The sequence below is a fragment of the Trichoderma camerunense genome, assembly GCF_050948025.1.
Source record: "Trichoderma camerunense strain CBS 138272 chromosome Unknown V8C40scaffold_16, whole genome shotgun sequence".
Lineage (NCBI taxonomy): Eukaryota > Fungi > Ascomycota > Sordariomycetes > Hypocreales > Hypocreaceae > Trichoderma > Trichoderma camerunense.
The window spans coordinates 219217-235918 of record NW_028145354.1 but is presented as its reverse complement, the minus strand read 5'-3'; the positions used below and the strand labels follow the sequence as shown (position 1 = coordinate 235918).

At 49.0% G+C, this 16702-nt stretch overlaps 6 protein-coding genes across 6 annotated transcripts; 4 read left to right on the top strand and 2 right to left on the bottom strand.

Moving 5' to 3' along the window:
- Positions 1–367: 367 nt before the first annotated feature.
- Positions 368–1392, bottom strand: V8C40DRAFT_281421 (HpcH/HpaI aldolase family protein; the record flags this gene model as incomplete). The annotated part of the gene is made up of 3 exons (XM_083221606.1): positions 1287–1392; positions 967–1219; positions 368–858 (listed from the first exon to the last, which is right to left on the bottom strand). The coding sequence occupies exons 1-3, from the start codon at positions 1344–1346 to the stop codon at positions 368–370; spliced, it is 804 nt and encodes a 267-aa protein (XP_083070092.1). The 5' UTR covers positions 1347–1392.
- Positions 1393–1560: 168 nt separating this feature from the next.
- Positions 1561–4381, top strand: V8C40DRAFT_252346 (uncharacterized protein). Its single transcript, XM_083217375.1, has 9 exons — positions 1561–1739; positions 1807–1929; positions 2013–2125; positions 2183–2314; positions 2371–2927; positions 2980–3253; positions 3311–3483; positions 3548–3740; positions 3800–4381. The coding sequence occupies exons 1-9, from the start codon at positions 1654–1656 to the stop codon at positions 4231–4233; spliced, it is 2085 nt and encodes a 694-aa protein (XP_083070091.1). The 5' UTR covers positions 1561–1653; the 3' UTR covers positions 4234–4381.
- Positions 4382–5458: 1077 nt separating this feature from the next.
- Positions 5459–7721, top strand: V8C40DRAFT_68222 (glycosyltransferase family 4 protein). Its single transcript, XM_083223304.1, has one exon. It carries the CDS (start codon positions 5751–5753, stop codon positions 7308–7310), a length of 1560 nt encoding a protein of 519 aa, XP_083070090.1. The 5' UTR covers positions 5459–5750; the 3' UTR covers positions 7311–7721.
- Position 7722: 1 nt separating this feature from the next.
- Positions 7723–9536, bottom strand: V8C40DRAFT_68242 (uncharacterized protein). Its single transcript, XM_083223305.1, has 2 exons — positions 8465–9536; positions 7723–8397 (listed from the first exon to the last, which is right to left on the bottom strand). The coding sequence occupies exons 1-2, from the start codon at positions 9085–9087 to the stop codon at positions 8010–8012; spliced, it is 1011 nt and encodes a 336-aa protein (XP_083070089.1). The 5' UTR covers positions 9088–9536; the 3' UTR covers positions 7723–8009.
- A 984-nt stretch (positions 9537–10520) lies between these two features.
- V8C40DRAFT_252336 (Acetamidase/Formamidase) lies at positions 10521–12784 on the top strand. Its single transcript, XM_083217374.1, has 4 exons — positions 10521–11130; positions 11191–11787; positions 11840–12202; positions 12282–12784. The coding sequence occupies exons 1-4, from the start codon at positions 11040–11042 to the stop codon at positions 12470–12472; spliced, it is 1242 nt and encodes a 413-aa protein (XP_083070088.1). The 5' UTR covers positions 10521–11039; the 3' UTR covers positions 12473–12784.
- Positions 12785–13124: 340 nt separating this feature from the next.
- Positions 13125–16257, top strand: V8C40DRAFT_252332 (polysaccharide lyase family 8 protein). The gene is made up of 8 exons (XM_083217373.1): positions 13125–13522; positions 13612–13807; positions 13871–13913; positions 13974–14147; positions 14210–14308; positions 14364–14459; positions 14519–14668; positions 14724–16257. The coding sequence occupies exons 1-8, from the start codon at positions 13303–13305 to the stop codon at positions 16089–16091; spliced, it is 2346 nt and encodes a 781-aa protein (XP_083070087.1). The 5' UTR covers positions 13125–13302; the 3' UTR covers positions 16092–16257.
- The last annotated feature ends 445 nt before the right edge of the window (positions 16258–16702 follow it).

Here is a 16702-nt window from a genome sequence, read left to right as displayed (position 1 = left end):
CTTTCAAGATCCATGGTGTCTAGGATATCTTTGAACAATTGGACATGGAATCGCCAAAGGGGATAGAAAGCGTTCTTGTATTGCGCGAGGTCTCTTGTTCAATTCGTGGTTTATCTATGTATTCAGCTCGGGATGCCGTCCCGAGCCCCAACTATCCGGACATGATAAGACTAGCAACATTTGGCCCTAATATAGTAGGTAGGTGATAGCTTGAACATGATATGGAGCTAGCCACCGTATCATCCCAATAAGAGTACTAAAGCAGAATCTTTGTACTTTATCAGCAGTATAGCCATTTTCCGAACTTCATTTGTTTAGTAGACCTGGTAATTATGCTACCTGTTACAGCTAAAGCAAATACATATGCTTACTTTGGGTCTAGAGCCTGCAGAGTTTCCAAACATCTTTTAGCATGCCTAGCAAGAATTCCCGAGTCTTGTTGCCCAAGAATGAATCGCACTCCCAGCACATCCACTGCCCACTGCTGAAATGTAGAGTTGTCGTAAATACCAGCCAAGCCCATGACTTTGCCATGTCTTTTGCATGCGCCGCTCACTGTTTCCAACGCTCCTCTAAAAACCTGGCTATCAAATTGACCTGAGACACCCAACTCAATGGACAGGTCATTAGCTCCTATCAGTAGCAAATCGACACCCTCGGTTCCCGCAATTTCATCAATGTTCTTGATACTCTCAAGAGTCTCTATCATGAGAATGACGGTGGAACCCTCCGAATTGGTTTTCTCAACCACAACCGGGATCGGTGTCTGTTGTAGGGAAAATAGTGGTAGCTGCCCCGTCATGGACCTTTTACCCTGGGGAGGATATTTGGTTATTGAAACTGCGGCTTGAGCATCTCCTGTTGGAAAAGTAAGTTAATGATACAAAAGAAATTTTGATAGTAATTTCCATGTGGAATGTCGGAATCTCGGGTTCTTTAGTAGAATGCCCAAGTTGGAATTGTTACCTTTATCATGGATATGAGGAAAGATTATGCCCATTGCTCCCCCATCTTGTACACGCTGTACGAAGCCGTTACCGCACTGATGGGGCACTCTCACGAATGGGGTAATGCCAGTGTTCAGACCAGCGATGCAGAGCCTGCTTGAATCATCGATGGAGATGGTAGAGTGCTCTAGGTCGATAAAGAGACAGTCAAAGCCAGCATTTCGGGCAAGCTGGACAATTTGCGGATTGGTTACCAGCCGAATGCCGAATGCCTTGGATTACTGTCAATAACCAAATGTTTGGAACACACCAGAGTATAGCGCCACTGCTCGTACATACCTTGCATAGTCGGCCAGCAGCGGTTTGCTTCAAGAATGCATTTGCCATTACCGCAGCCATATTGAGATTCGAGGATGATTGATTCAATTCCGTTGTACAGTAGCTGAATACGGGCGTCAGATAAATCTAAATTCAGACTTTTGTGCTGCTCCTATACATCAGCTTGTCGGGACTTACACAGTATGGAGAGGGTCTTCGGCTTCGGCATCCGAGCACTAGATCGGACCCTCGGGCCGGCTATCCGAATGGCGGCACAGCTTTCGCATTGCACTACATCTTGGAGAACTCCTCCACCATCCTCCCCTGCGTATGCGTATGACGCGAGGAGCAATATTCTCGACGGCTCACTATCCGACAGGCCAAACTCATGAATCCACACAGAGCACCCCAAGACGATGTTTCGGGTGATCAACCCCCGGTCACGCTGACCCGAGGCAAAAGATCCATCACAGCGTTAGCAGAGATTCGTACCAAACAGGGGACTGATAAATGCAAGGCAGCTGATAAGGATATTATGCAGGTGTATACGCTGTCGCGAACGAAAAGTCAAATGTTCCGGTTCTCTCCCGTGTCAAAACTGCTCAAGTCGTTCTGTCGAATGTGCCTTTGATCCCGAAGACAAGAAAGTAGTTGTATCGGAAAGGCAAGTAACGTCTTATGAATACTTGAATTCTATGAGTATCATTCACATTCAGTCTCTTGCAATGTATAATAAAACTCACTTAGGTTCCTTAATGAACTCAAACGTTCTTCGAGCCATCTTCCCCATATTAGCCCTAGTCATACAAGTAAACGTCAGCGCGTTCGCAGTTATCCTTGCGAAGATGATGAATTACAAGGTTAGTATACAAACGTAATCTAAACAGAAGAATTATTGTGTTTTGACTATTTACTAGGCGAGGACGACACTGACGCTCGGGGTGCTACCTCAGATGCTGAGACCGCCGGAATCGATGATGCAGCTGAAATCTGCAATCCGCTGGCCACAACCCCTTCCAAGGTAATAGAAGATACTGAAGGGAGGAGACGTGAGTTGATCAGCATTTTGAGTCAGTGAAATGTGCGTAGTCTGACATCTCCCTAGGTTTTCTTGGGCCTTCATCGACCTGGGCATACATTCAACAAGCCATGTCAATCTTACAGCAATGTGTCAAAGATCAACCATCACCGCAACTACCTGCGACTTCAGACGGTGGCGCCTTTGTCCTAGATTGGCCGTCAACCTCTCAAACTACACCTAGTGCACCACTGACTATAGATCGACTCCCGTCTCTCACTTATTCGTTGTACCTTACCGACACTGTCAAATTCTATCTCGGGCCCATGTATCACTTGTATGATGAGGACATTTTTCGGCAGCGATTAAACGACTTTTATGCCACAGGGCCATGGGTTGAACCACCTCGGTCCAGCAGGCTGTGGTTCATACAGTATCTGCTCATAATGGCGCTTGGCAAAGCTCTGATCATGCCAGGTTCTTCAGATAAAAGACCTACGGGGTGCGATTATGTGCTAAGAGCCATAGAGCTCCTTCCTGACGTGCACGGCTATTATACTGATAGTATTCTGTCTGTCGAAATCTTGTGTTGCCTCTCGCTATACCTGCAGTCAATCGATCATCGAAACGCAGCGTATAATTATGTAAGTGACATACCATCGATATGGTTTCATATTTGTCTAATGACCATGACAGATTGGCCAGGCCCTTCGAATTGCCCTGTCTCAAGGGTTTCACCGCGAATTGACCGGCGCATCGCTCACTATAACGGAATTGCACAGGCATCGACATGCGTGGTGGACGCTTTATATCCTGGACAAGAGATTTTCCTCCTTGATGGGTGCGCCCAACTGCATTCAAGACAACGAAATAACCGTTTTACTTCCTGAGCCCGACCACGATCAAGGGGATTGCCAAATGTTTGGGCTTCACGTTCGTCTGACTCGACTATTAGCGGATGTACTTCGTAGTAAGTGAATCAGGTGCTCTCCTTTCTGCTCATGTCCTGAATCTAAACTTCAACCAGCAGTATATACCGTCACAGGTCGGCTCAAAAGTACGTACGTCAAAGACGCCCAGAAAGCTCTCAGAAAAACGGCGGCGGTAGGGAAAGAATTCAGACAAGATTGTGACTTCACCAGAATGGGTGCCGCTCCAATTTCTCGAGCATCTGCCACACTCATGCTATACTATCACCAGGTGAGAGGTTTTTGGATAGACCGCCAATTGTTAAGCTATAGAGGGATCAAGCTTACATATCCAGTGTATTATTCTCACTATTAGGCCACTGTTTCTATCACTTATACACAGCACCTTGGCACAATCCGGACTCTACCCTAGAAGAGGAGAGGTAAGAGTTTTGGCGGAACCGGTCAAAGCACTTCTGGACACTTGCTATAATTCAGCATTAGCCTCCCTTGATGTTCTGGTGGCCCTTCAAAGGCAAAATCTTTTAGGTATCTCTTTTCTGGATATCCTTGTGGTCTTCTAAATGTGGATACTAACACCTACATAGAAGCTTTTCTACCTTTCGATCTAGATTGCACGATTTCTGCCGCAATTTCGCTTGCTCTTATACAAGCAATACCAGCTACGTCTCATAATTGTAGCCTTTCGATCAACGCTGCGCTAGATGTTCTGGACTCAATGGTTATGCGAGGTTATGTTATCGCTCAGTACCGTAAAGCGGAGCTTGAGAGCCTGCTAGAAACTCTCCATACAATCTTTAAACACCAGTCTTCTATAGAAGAGTTGAATCATTCTTACCAAGATGGGAGGCTACGCTTAGGAAACGCATCAATATTACCAGATATGGAGGCACAGCAGCAGCCTCCAAATGTGCGGATCAACAGATCCTCGCCGGATTTTATTCTCTCACTTGCCGAATTGTTAGATTGGGAATCAATAATGGAGTTCCAAGGAGGAGACTTGGAGGCAGCTTGGTTATGATTTCAGTAACGTATTATAGAGCAATCAGCATCGCAGCATGGCACTTTGTTAGGAACCTACTTGTTTAGATCTACTAAGTTGTTCGCAACGAAGAGCGAGCCCCGCCTCTTTATGTCCGACCATAATATTGAGCAGCATATTAGTGCACGTACCTTAATGTTTTATTCTTGTTTTCACTAGAGACAACGTGCTACTAATACCAGTAATCTATAAGTTGACTAGAAGCTTAGCACGATGCACCCCATAAGAGACTTGAGTGAAGTGAGGGATTACCCCATACTACTGGTGAGACCCTCGCCGCCGATATTAAAGCCGTTCTTGATCAACTACACCCACCACCTCTCACAAATTTCTCCGCCAACTAACACCGAAAGAACAATAAAACGAGAATGAATCGGACCCTAGTCCATCACCGGCACGCGAATCGTACATGCTGCACTCCATGGCTAGACTCTCCGTCACAAGACGCCAGTCACTTGGCAAGTACATCACACGTGACCCCGGCTTGGATGCCTTTTTGCACTCAACAAAAACCCGCGACAATCTCTGCTCTTGCTCTTCCACTACTTCAAAAGTCGCTCATGTCCAACCAGATAAAGCACGAGGGTCGTCCTCAAGGCCCCGATTCGCAGCTTTCGCAGAGTCGAGATACTGAGCGGGCGACGTGCTGTTATTGGTCAGCGCTAGGAATGTGGTTGCGCTACGGCTGCTGATTCGTCCATCTGGGCTCCGTAGATCTCGCAATTATGCCGCTCGAAGCTTGTCTTCGCTTGACCCGGACCGCAGGACAGAATGGGCAAGGTTCGGTAAAGATGGATGCAGGGTCAGCCTTGGAGACAAAAAAAAGGTGTTGTGCAAGTGATCAAGATGTGGCTGTAAGTGCATCTGTCTTTGGGTGAGATGGTGGAAGAGCAGAGAGGCAGCACAGCCCATTTCAGCTGATAACAATCTTGATCTCGATTCGTCTATGGGCAACCACCAGCATTCAGCACTAACATTGCCACTCTTTTGATGCTCAGCCAGCCTACATGAGGTAAAGAGCTGAAAGTGGTGTCTTGTATAAGACAAAAAAGTGACAAAAGGCTGGCAAGGTATAAGGCTCTGACTGACATCGATCCATCCGGCGCTTACCTCGCCACATGATGGTCGGCCATACCATGTACAGATCTGGGCAAGTATTACACGAGAATATGCCTCTTTCTCCCCACGTTATTTAGTCACTCTTTCTCGACGAACTGCGTCCAGAGTACGTTCCTCGTGCCCACTTTCATGTATTCCTATTGCAGCTTTCCTTGTCTTAAAGCCACTCCCGTCATGCGCAACATATCAGCCTGATCCACGTGGGACTGCCTTTCTCGGACGTCGTTGGGTATCTTGTTGCATCGTCTGAAAAGACAAAAAGCAAGCACACTCGCTCTGTGACCGCTAGCTGTGTATTATCCTTCATAGCATCTCTTCACCTCATCCTATAGCCTGTCCCTCAACGCAGAGCCAGCACGCCTCTCTCTTTGGCCGCCATGGCGTCAACATCGCTCATTGGATCGGGGCAGTATCCCGAGCATGATCTGTCCGAGTTCCCGGCCGCCCTCAAGGGCAAGCGAATTCTGCTGTGCACAGAATCATTTGGCCCGGTCAACGGCGTGAGCAGGACAACTCTCATGCTGGTCAACCACTTGCGCGATCACGGTGTCCAGGTCGCTGTTGTCGCTCCTCATAACCACACCAACCACAACACCTTTTCACCACCTCCGTCTCCTAGCCTCTCTCCTGCGGACAAGCAACCTGAAGTCCGTGTCACTGGTTATCCCTTGCCTTTCAACCCTGAGCTCTCCATCGTATATCCTGTTCGCAACTCTACGCTCTACTCTCGCACCTTTGGCAATGATGCGCCTCCCGATCTCATCTACCTCGCATCCCCGGCCAGTCTGGGTTTTCAAGTCATGCTGCAGCTGAGGCAGCAGCCCAAGGAGAAGCAGATTCCCATCATTTGCAACTTCCAGACGGATTTGGCTGGCTACTGTTCCATCCTCTTCCCGGCGCCCCTCAGCCACGCGGCAGTCTTTGCCTTCGACGCTGTGCAAAGCTACCTTTTCAGGCACTCGTCCATCAAGACCATCTTTTACCCCTCCAGATTCGTCAGACGTTATTTGGAAGGCCAGAAAGTCCAGGCCAACAAACTCGAGGTCTTGACCAGAGGAGTCAACACCACCATGTTCAACCCGAGCCGTAGGAGTGAAGCCCTGCGAAAAGAGATTGCGCCAAACGGAGAAATCATCTTCGTCACCGTTTCTCGAATTGCCGGTGAAAAGGGCTTCGATTTCCTCGCCAAGGTTGCCAAGGAACTGGATGCTAGGCAGCTACCGTTCAAAATGGTCATTGTTGGAGGAAACCGAAACCCCGACGTCGAAAAGGAAGTCCAAGAGCTGTTCGACCCTCTCAGAGAAAAGGGCACCGTCACTTTCGCCGGCTTCAAGGTTGGAGAGGATCTCGCTACTTACTATGCCAGTGGCGATGTTTTCTTGCACTGCTCCGTCACAGAAACCTTTGGCCTGGTTGTGCTGGAGTCTATGGCCAGCGGTGTCCCTGTAGTGGCTCGCGATGAAGGTGGCCCATCAGACATTATCGCCCACGAGCAGACGGGCTACCTAGTCCCGCCCGACGACTTGGACGGCTTCGTTGCTAAGGCTGTAAAGCTTGCTGAAGACCACCAGCTACGATTCACGATGGCCAAGGACGCTCGCGCAGCTGCATGTGAATGCACATGGGAAAAGATCAACAACAAGGTTGCCTGGCGCATGGCCGATACCATCGCTCAGCGTGAGCTGGAGCGAGGAAAGGCGCCTCAGCCAACCGCAGCGGTGACAACTACAGCTTCACAGCTGGTGCCTGTTTATGGCTGGCTCATGATGAATAATTCTGTCCGAGAAACAGTCACCCGTAGCATTGTCGATGCTCGGCTGATGGGTGGCTTGGGAGTCATTCTAAGTTTCTGGGTCATTACTGGCGCATATGTGGTATTCACCGAAGGTCTCCTATGGGCCAAAGGCCGATTCCGCAAGGCTACGCCGACGAAATGAGGTACTTTATCTTCCTACCCTCATGGAAGATGAGATGGACTTTTTGATGGATTTGGTATTTTTGAGGATATATGGGACTGGTAGGATTGAAGCCGGTGTTTAAGGCGCGTTACATGTCGTGAGACTTTTGGGATATGATGTTTCATTTGTTTTCTTTTTTCCTCTTACCTCCCCTTGCCCTTTTTGACACCACTTTATCTGCTTTCTATAGATTTGCAGTTTTTACGGAGTAGAGAGATTATGATAGATGTGCGCAAGATGCACGTCTTATGACGTTGACGGGTTCATGGCCTTTTCTTCTTCTCTCCTTTATCTCTTTACGTTTTTGGTTACATGGCGAATGACCAGCTGCTGCCGGATATACCCTTACAAGATTGACCTTTAAGATGCTGTTTCGTATTTTAAGTAGTATTCGATAGAATTTCATGACTATTTTAGATATCACGTATAGTTTATATATATATATGTCAAATTTTGAGTTGCGCCTTCGTCTGTTTAATTCGGTCGTGTAATATTGTGAGTTTCAAAGAAATGTTTTGCTATAGTGTATGTGTACACATGTGAAATAATAAAAAGGGGCAGCAAAATACGCTTGGGGAATCATAAACCATCTCACCCATAATAACCAATCTTTTGTTCAACGCTCAACTTATCCATCCCCTCCTGCTCTTTCTTACATCCAACAATTCGTCCATCCTTCTAAAAAGTGCGGTAGGCAGCGTTATCCCTGTTAGCATGCATAGCTCTTCGCTTATAAGCAGTAACATGCTGGATCCTCTCATACGTGCCGAATCCGTACACAGCCAGCCCAATGAGCAACCAAGTTCCAGTAATAACGAGGCCGGTGGGGAAAATCATGAGGTTGACTCCTGGAAGGACAAAGGCGACGGTGCCGTTTTTGAGACCGGCTTGCTGTAGGGAGACGGCCTGTTGGGCGGCGGCAAAGTCGGAGAGAATGACGTCCTTGGAGAAGACGCCGACGAGGAAGACAGCTTCGTTGAGGGAGACGTTGGAGCTGATGCGGGCGCCGGTGGAGGTTACTGCGGAGAGGGTGAGGGTGGGCATGACGAGAGCTTCGAGGTCGGCACTGGGTTGTCTTGTTAGATGCATGGCGCAAAGAAATGTTGTATATGAGGGGAGTAAAAAAGACTTACATTGACAAGTTGTTCTTCATCTGGTCCTTGTCGATTTGGCCGACCAGCATGTACGACTGCAGCAGAGTCGGCGTGTTGGAAGAGCTGCTGTCTCTCTTGGTGATGTTGACAGGCGGGCTGGAGCTTGACCCCGAAGTCACTGGCTTCATAGGAGTCACGCTGGCGCCCTTGTATACCACACCAACCTGAATCTCACTGGGCGGCACGCCAACAAAGTCATCTCTCGGGTCAGAAACGCGATACAGCCGAAGATCCGCCTCGAACATGCCGGTAGTAACGTCCAGCATGGGCAAATTGTAGCAGATGCAGTCTCCCGAGGGATTCGAAGTCCGTGTGAGCGAGGCAAGACGCGCCTGGCAAGCCGCGTTCGTGAGGTTATTCCAAGCAGTAAAGTCCAGCGATCCATCGGGCAGCAGCTTGACGTCAGATGGTATGCTCGAGTTTCCCGTGGCTCTCTCGTCCAGGCCGCGGGCTACGGCCATGGTGTCGTCGCCGAAGCCGAGGAGCGAGGCGTACGGCGTGGAGAGAACATCGTCGGTTCGGAGGACGGATGCTGCGTGGGGCACTTGGGCGAGGGCGGTGGCGGCGAGGAGAGATGCCGCGAGGTTGAATTTGGCCAGCATTTTGAATGGAGTTTTTGATGTCTTTTTTGAGTGGACGCTCTCAGAGCAATTGTCGAGTAGAAATGATTCGAGAGCGAGTAAAATAAGAAAAGATTATTATTAAAGATGGTCCCGTCCAGCGGTGGTATAGAATAGAAGTTCTTCAACACTCGTTTATTACGCCGTCGCCTACAATCGTTAAGGAAACAAAAAGTGAAGGAGGATATTAAAGAGATGAAGAGAAAGACACAACCCCCGAGAAGCACGGTCGGTCACGGCGTGAAACGAACAGTCCCGCTAACCGCTTCTCAGATCCCCTTCGATACAGATCCAGCTATCCCCAGCAACAAGTCAGGCCATTATTGCAAGTGCCGCGACAGCATTGACAGAGCCAGCCACTATGCCAAGACGACATCAACTCGCCCTGGTCGTTGCAGGTGAGTTTCCAGGCACCGTTAGTGAGGCATCAAGGGGGTTTCCAAGGGGTTGCTTTCTCTGAAAAGTACAAATAAGAGCCCATGCCCATACCGCTGGGCCCTGTTCACTGAGTTCATGGGGTTTCCATTGAATTTCCCAGCTTGAGTGGTCGCATTGTTTCGCTAATTTTGGTAATGTTACACTGGGTGTTTGGGAGTTGTGGCTCCCGCCTCGGCTTGGTGGGGATCGGGGGTTGAGGGCCAGTCGGACGCGTCCAGGTTCCCCAACTAAGCGCCCGCTAAACCAGACGGAGATCCCCTGTACGGAGGATAATAGGCGACAATTCGCTTGGGATGGCCACTGTATCGTCGAATATGAGAGATTGAGGATATTGGACACGCGATGGTGATGCCAAAGAATTCCCTAATAAGAGAGTTGCTAGCTTGTAGAGCTGTGAGCTATTACAAGGCGCAACCGATGCATCTCTTCGAGATTTTTCTTCATGAAAGCTGTACTATAGGTGATCAGCATCTCAAGCAATACCTGAAGGTCTTGTCATGTCTCAGGCCAGGGGCGGCTCAAACCAAATCTCCGGCGCCATGCTCGTAACTGTAGTAGCTCACTGTAGCGTGCGCGTACCTCCGTGGAGGTCCTTGAACGTGATCGTTTCAGACGACTCTTCCCTTTCGCCGCTCTTTTCAGAGGCCGATTCATTATCTGGTAGCTTTTTGTTGATGACTTGGAGATATCGAAGGATTTCGTACTTTGCTGTGTCATTCTATTCTTATCTGCTATCAGATCAGTCCCTTGGATGCGGCAAGATGCGGCCACGGCGGCTTCAAATAAACCGCGATAGCATGGCCTCCCAATCTGGCAGCTCCTGACGACGCACTGTAGAAACACTGTCCTTATCTCATCTTCTGTGTTTAATAGCCGTCAGTGATAACCCCTCTTCACAGTGTCGATATGGCCGTGACATACTCTCGCGAACAATAGCCAACAGCCACCTCACCACCATGACTTTATCCTTCCCCGCGATTTAAGATGCGGAGAAGCTTTTGTGATTGGCATAGGAAATAGCACCAAGTGCCTGTACGAGCACCGGAGATCCGAAAAAGGCTATCATGGCACCCTCCATCTCGTCCCTTGGTACCCGATAAGGGCCAATGAACTGCATCAGCGCATCCAATACGACCAACATCCCGATGGACATCCGAGAGGAAGCAGGATATTCGCTATCTACTATCAAGAGGAAGACCGATATGCAGTGTCCAAGATGCGGGGTGATCACTTATCACGACAGGGGATGATTATGTGGAATCTATTCCGTGATGCTTCGTAGAGATGACACCTACTTCCTCGGAATCTCGATGATCGTCATGCATGCACACGCACCCATTCAGCCACCCGGCTATAAACGGCCGGTTCTTGCCTACAGCTGAAGTGTGCTGCATTGCAGGATATACCAGAGCTCTGCACATATATCTGCTATAGGTCGCATCCAATACTGGGACTATTCAGTGCTTCTTAATTGTTGTAGAACAGCTGAAAACACCATGCCCGGCAAGATTCGAACCGCACAAACCGTCTCCCTTGACATCCCGGCTGCAGAGCAACCAGGATTGCATAACCGATGGCATCCCGATGGTGAGTCCTGGCTGCTTGTCTTCTAGCAGGAATTTTGGGGCTAATCAATTGCCTTTGTAGTTCCTACAATTGGCAGCATCGAGCCTGGAGAGACTGTCAAAATCGAGTGTGTCGACTGGACCGGGGGGCAGATCGGGAATAACGACAGTGCTGAGGATGTACGCACCGTGGATCTGACCAAGATTCATTACCTGACTGGTCCATTCGAGATCAAAGGCGCCGAGCCAGGCGACCTCTTGGTTGTAAACATTACCGACGTCCAGCCGTTTGAGGACTCGCCATGGGGATTCACAGGCATCTTTGATCGCAAAAATGGCGGCGGTTTTCTTGACGAGCACTACCCAAAGGCTGCCAAGGCGATCTGGGACTTTGATGGCATATATTGCACCAGCAGACACATTCCCGGAGTGCGGTTCGCAGGCCTGATTCATCCCGGAATCCTTGGCTGTGCCCCGTCACACGAGGTTTTGGCGGAATGGAACCGCCGTGAAGCTGATCTCATCTCAGCTTGCGTCCATAGCCATCCCAACAAAGTAGTTGCCCAGCCACCGCTTGCAGTGAATGCGCATGCCGGCCAGGCCACTGGAGATCTCAAGGCGAAGATTGCTCGTGAAGGAGCCAGGACGATTCCTGGACGGCCAGAGCACGGAGGAAACGGTATGTCACCCAGTAAACAGTATGAGTGGCGGACTCTAACAAAACTCAAAAGTGGACATCAACAACATCTCGAGAGGATCGACGACATATCTCCCAGTACACGTCCCAGGCGCAAAGTTCTCAGTCGGCGACCTCCATTTCAGCCAAGGCGACGGAGAGATTAGCTTTTGCGGTGCGATTGAAATCGCAGGAACCATCACCATCAAGTTCGACCTCATCAAGAACGGCGTCCAATCGCGAGCCATCAAGAGCCCCGTTTTCCGGCCCGGCGATGTAGCCCCTAATTTCGGCCCTGGCCGGTATCTGACGTTTGAAGGCTTTTCCGTCGATGAGAATGGCAGGCAGCACTTTCTGGATGCAACCGTAGCTTATCGACAGGCTTGTCTCCGCGCAATCGAGTATCTCAAGCAATTTGGTACGTCATTGAATAGATTCTCGAGTTCTACGCCCCCCTAAAGAGATTCTGCAGCTAACCACTCCACTTTGTATGACAGGATACTCTGGAGAACAAATCTATCTTTTGTTATCGTGCGCCCCAATCAAAGGCTCAATTGCGGGCATTGTAGACGTTCCGAATGTCTGCACAACATTAGGGATTCCCATGGACATATTCGACTTTGACATTTCTGTTGAAGCCGTGCCGAAGAAGCGAGACCTTGGGTCTTGCCCCATTTCAAGCGTGTAATTTAGCTGCAAACTAGTACCAGAGAGGAAGCTGTATATTGCTGTCTGTTGCTTTCAATGCCTTGGCCCTTTGTACCACATACAAAAATGAAGTAGCATTGCTAATATTGATGGCCATGGATATCACCTTTGCCTCGTGTCAAAACAAGGCTAGTGACCATTCAGCTCAATTACGCCTGCTTATATCCTTAAGCCTCGTCTCATGCCCATAGGATTCCTTTGCAGGTGATGGAGCCGATTAAGTCAGCCGTGTACATACTCGTATCCTGGACGGGATGATTAATTACTGTATTCTTGGCAAAACACTTTGGCCTCTCATTGGTGTAGAATCTCCTCGCGGAGCTGGTTGTCAGAAGCTAAATGTTCCCGAGCCCCCAACCGCGCAACGTTCTATGACACTGTCCAACGCTCATTCAATGGTTCAATTCGTTAGTCCTTGGCTCTTGTCAAGCTGCAGTTAGTGCAGTTACCAAAGTCCTGTGTTAAATAAGATTTGACATAAGGTGTGGGGGAATATTGCTTTCAGCCGTTAAGCATAGTATTCAACCTTCCCCATATTTTACCCCAGACTTTGAGGAGTTCCGGCATGATGGATAAATATCCGCCAATCATGCGATGGAAGCATTTGTCCGCCAATGGGATGACTGCTTCCTGTCAGCATGTAGTCGCGTTAGGAAGGAGATCTCCTTTTATTTCAACAGATATAATGAGGAATACCCCTTGCTAGAAAGTGAATCTGAGGAGTAGGCACAGCATCAATTGATCTTGTGTTTCATTGCCGCTCTCCCTAGTTGCTTGAATTAGAGCTCTGGCAATCGATATCCTGGCAACATGAAGCTCAATTCTTTGGTTGGCTTGGTCGCTGCGACAGCTGGTGTTGCGCAAGCCGCTTCCTCGGACGATTCACTCGCGCTCTTTGCTAAGAGGAGGACGGCGGATCTGTCCCAATTCCCTGACCCGACATGGTTTGCCAAAATTGATACATGGCTGTCTTCCCAAAAGGCGGATGGCACTTGGTCGGATGTAAACTATGCATCGGGATGTCCTGCGCGTAAGTGACAGACCGCGCCACGTCTTGCTGAGAGCTGGACGCCCCATATGACTTTTTGGGGATCAGTGCTAATGGATTTACTTTTGAAGAACGTGCCAATTGGCCTATTCAGGAGCATTGGAATAGGCTGATTACTTTTGGTGCTGCGTGGAGTGGCGTTAACCCTGCCGTGTCAAGTACCTGGGCCAAGGATCCCAAGCTTCTTGCGGCGGTTCAGAAAGGTCTGGATTATTGGTTTAGCAATGATTATACTCCGGCCGACTGCATGGGAGATGGAGGAAACGCGTACGTATTGCGAGAAGTGTTAATTTTATTGGTACTGGGACGGTGAAGCTAATGATGAACTAGATCAAAAGGATGTCCTTGCGATACGCCGGGTCTGTGGAACACTGTATGTTTCCATCACCATCGTAATTGGCAATTTGGAATGGTTTGCTGACAAAAGCAATAGAATTGGTATGATCAAGCCATTTTGATTCCTCAACTGTGCTCGACGGCGTGTCTTCTCGTCAAAGATGCGAATCTTACAGAGACTCAACGAGCTGGCTGTGAGCGCATCCCGAACCGAGCGTATGCTCTCCGGGATGGCACCTACGGTACCGGAGGCCGCATGACCGGAGCCAACGTGAGTTTAAGCTTGAGATCTCTTCGCTGACATGTACGTCATGCTGATTATTTGTCATCTAGATGGTCTTGGTTATGCAAAACTCAGTCACTTTGGCTCTTTTCACGGATAACAGCACGATTTTGTCGGATGCCATGACTAGAGCCATGTCTGTGATGACTGTGAGTATTCGTACTTGTGATGTTAGATACTAGAATAGAGCTAACTGGGAGGTAGTTTGTCGATACTCCTGGAGATGACGGTATCCATCGAGATGGCACGTTTCTTCAACACGACGGTCTCTTATACAACGGCAACTATGGCAAAGATTTGGTAAGATATACCTTGTTCCCAAATCCAGATATTATGCTTTGTGCTGACATGGTATGTAGTTGAATGCTTTCATTCAGTTGGAAGGCGAGGCCATTGGTACTTCATTCGCTGCAGACGACAGTACCCGAGAGGCCATGTCCACTTACATCAAGGGCGACGAGTGGATGATCTACACAGACTCCGACACCAAAACCGAGCACTGGGACTTTGTAAGCATTCTTTCCTCACGGGCTAAACTTTTGAAGCTAACTCAAGTCTCTGTAGAATGCCATCGGTCGTTTTGTTTCTTTCCCTACTGTTGACTTGCAGGCCAGTGCAGATATCAACTTCAACGTCTCAAAGCTTGCCAATGCAGTGGCTGATTTTACGGGATCATATGCCGTCAACGACACAATTCGCAGACTTCTGTCCAACGGCACCGAGAAGCTCACGGGCAACAAGGGCTTCTGGGCAAGCGACTACATGGTTCACCGCCGGCCTGGCTTCGTCCTCACAAACAAGATGATTTCAACTAGGTCATCCAACTCTGAGAGTGTGAATGGGGCCAATCCATATGCCTACCACATGGGTCAGGGCACTCTGTACTCTTACGTCAAAGGTAATGAGTACAAAGACATTATGGCACAGTGGGACTGGAATCTTGTGCCCGGAACGACTACCCTGCTCAACCAGCCCAAACTCCAGGCCACTCAAGTAAAGTATGATGGTCTTAAGGACTTTGTTGGCGTCGTGAGCGACGGCAAGTTTGGCGCTGCTGTTGAGGACTATCTCGATCCCTTGACTCAGAATCTCTCTTACCGCAAGTCTTGGTTCTTTGTCGATGAGGGTGTCATTGTCATCACCACCGACATTAAGAAGAATTCCACCGCTGGAAACACCCCCGTCATAACGGTGCTGGATAACCGCGCAGCAGAGCCAACAAAGCCATTGCTCAAGAACGGCCCCCTCTCTAAGCTTGGTGATCAACACTCCACCTCAGATACTCTGTACTACGCAAACAATGGCTATCTCGCCTACGATACCCCCTTCGAGCTCACCATCTCCCTGGGCAAGCGAAGCGGCAACTGGTCTGAGATTTCGACCTCTACTCAGGGCGTCAAGACGGCCGACATCTTCTCCGCGTATACCACAATCAAGGGCAGCCAGTTCACATATGGCTACTTCCCCGGCATTTCATCCCAGAAACTCCTCAAGGAGCTTGAGAAGCCCACCTGGAACCCCATCACCAAGAAGGGCATCTCAGGCATCTACGGTAAAGACAGGGCGAGTCTGGCCTTTTGGCCCGGCGGCGACAAGTCTGTTGCGCTCGACTTGAAGGCGCTCGGATGGGCCAAGGCTGGCACGCTGACTTTTACGTCTGACCAGCCGGCGGTGTATCTCATCAGCGCGCAGTGCAAGGACAAGAAGAGCATGCGTCTGGTTGTTACCTTGGCGGATCCCACTCAGAAACTCGCTGTGGCTTCGTACTCGATTAAGATCTCGGGACAGGGTCACAAGGTGAGGGAGATGGGAAAGAAGAGCGAGGGACTCGAGAGGAGAGGTGATGGTGGTATTGGGTTTGGTGTGAGACTGCCTACTGGAGGACTGGCTGGGTCCTCTGTTAGCCGCGAAGTCATCTTGGAGTTGGACTAGAAAGAGATCTATATACTAATAATGGGAGGATCTGATTATGTATTTATACGAGAAACGCATCGGTTTCTTTGGTTACTTACCTGTACCGTATAAGGCGGAATGGGTGTCGCTAGATTTCTAGATAATGTTTTTAAGCAGGGTCCATTCTTGGTTCCTTATAACTGCCCTCTCTGCGCTTCTGCTGGATTGCACTTTCAAAGTAGTACGGCCCACTGTCTTAACAGGACAGCTTAAAGCCGATTTTGCCCGTCTTACGTCGTGCTTCGCTCGAGTTTGCTATTTGACAGTCTCATCTCAACTTACTATGTGCAGCCTCGCCCGGGTTCAGTGCCAACAACTCTCGACCGAAACCGACTAGAAACCGGGTTAAAACTTAGCCACGCTGTGTACATGTATGCTTGCGAATAAAAGCCTCGCCGCGTAAGAATAGCCATGTTTACCAATGATCTCAGCATCACTGCATGATACCGTAACAGGCGCAACAAGTATCGCCATTTCAACTATAGAGAGACAACTACACATTCCCAAAATCAATATTTAAATACAAATGCACAAAGAAAAAAACGAGATAAAACGAAATAAAATAAAATAAACTACGGATAGCATAATGA

Bases quoted from the DNA above. Each gene is read 5' to 3' on its own strand.
- V8C40DRAFT_252332 (XM_083217373.1), top strand. From the start codon at position 13,303: ATGAAGCTCAATTCTTTGGTTGGCTTGGTCGCTGCGACAGCTGGTGTT. The intron at 13,523-13,611 runs GTAAGTGACAGA...TTACTTTTGAAG, and splicing joins TGCATCGGGATGTCCTGCGC to AACGTGCCAATTGGCCTATT. The intron at 13,808-13,870 runs GTACGTATTGCG...ATGATGAACTAG, and splicing joins ATGGGAGATGGAGGAAACGC to ATCAAAAGGATGTCCTTGCG.
- V8C40DRAFT_252346 (XM_083217375.1), top strand. From the start codon at position 1,654: ATGAATCCACACAGAGCACCCCAAGACGATGTTTCGGGTGATCAACCC. The intron at 2,126-2,182 runs GTTAGTATACAA...ACTATTTACTAG, and splicing joins CGAAGATGATGAATTACAAG to GCGAGGACGACACTGACGCT. The intron at 3,741-3,799 runs GTATCTCTTTTC...ACACCTACATAG, and splicing joins TCAAAGGCAAAATCTTTTAG to AAGCTTTTCTACCTTTCGAT.
- V8C40DRAFT_252336 (XM_083217374.1), top strand. From the start codon at position 11,040: ATGCCCGGCAAGATTCGAACCGCACAAACCGTCTCCCTTGACATCCCG. The intron at 11,131-11,190 runs GTGAGTCCTGGC...TTGCCTTTGTAG, and splicing joins TAACCGATGGCATCCCGATG to TTCCTACAATTGGCAGCATC. The intron at 11,788-11,839 runs GTATGTCACCCA...AAAACTCAAAAG, and splicing joins GCCAGAGCACGGAGGAAACG to TGGACATCAACAACATCTCG.
- V8C40DRAFT_68242 (XM_083223305.1), bottom strand. From the start codon at position 9,087: ATGCTGGCCAAATTCAACCTCGCGGCATCTCTCCTCGCCGCCACCGCC. The intron at 8,398-8,464 runs GTAAGTCTTTTT...AAGACAACCCAG, and splicing joins ATGAAGAACAACTTGTCAAT to TGCCGACCTCGAAGCTCTCG.
- V8C40DRAFT_68222 (XM_083223304.1), top strand. From the start codon at position 5,751: ATGGCGTCAACATCGCTCATTGGATCGGGGCAGTATCCCGAGCATGAT.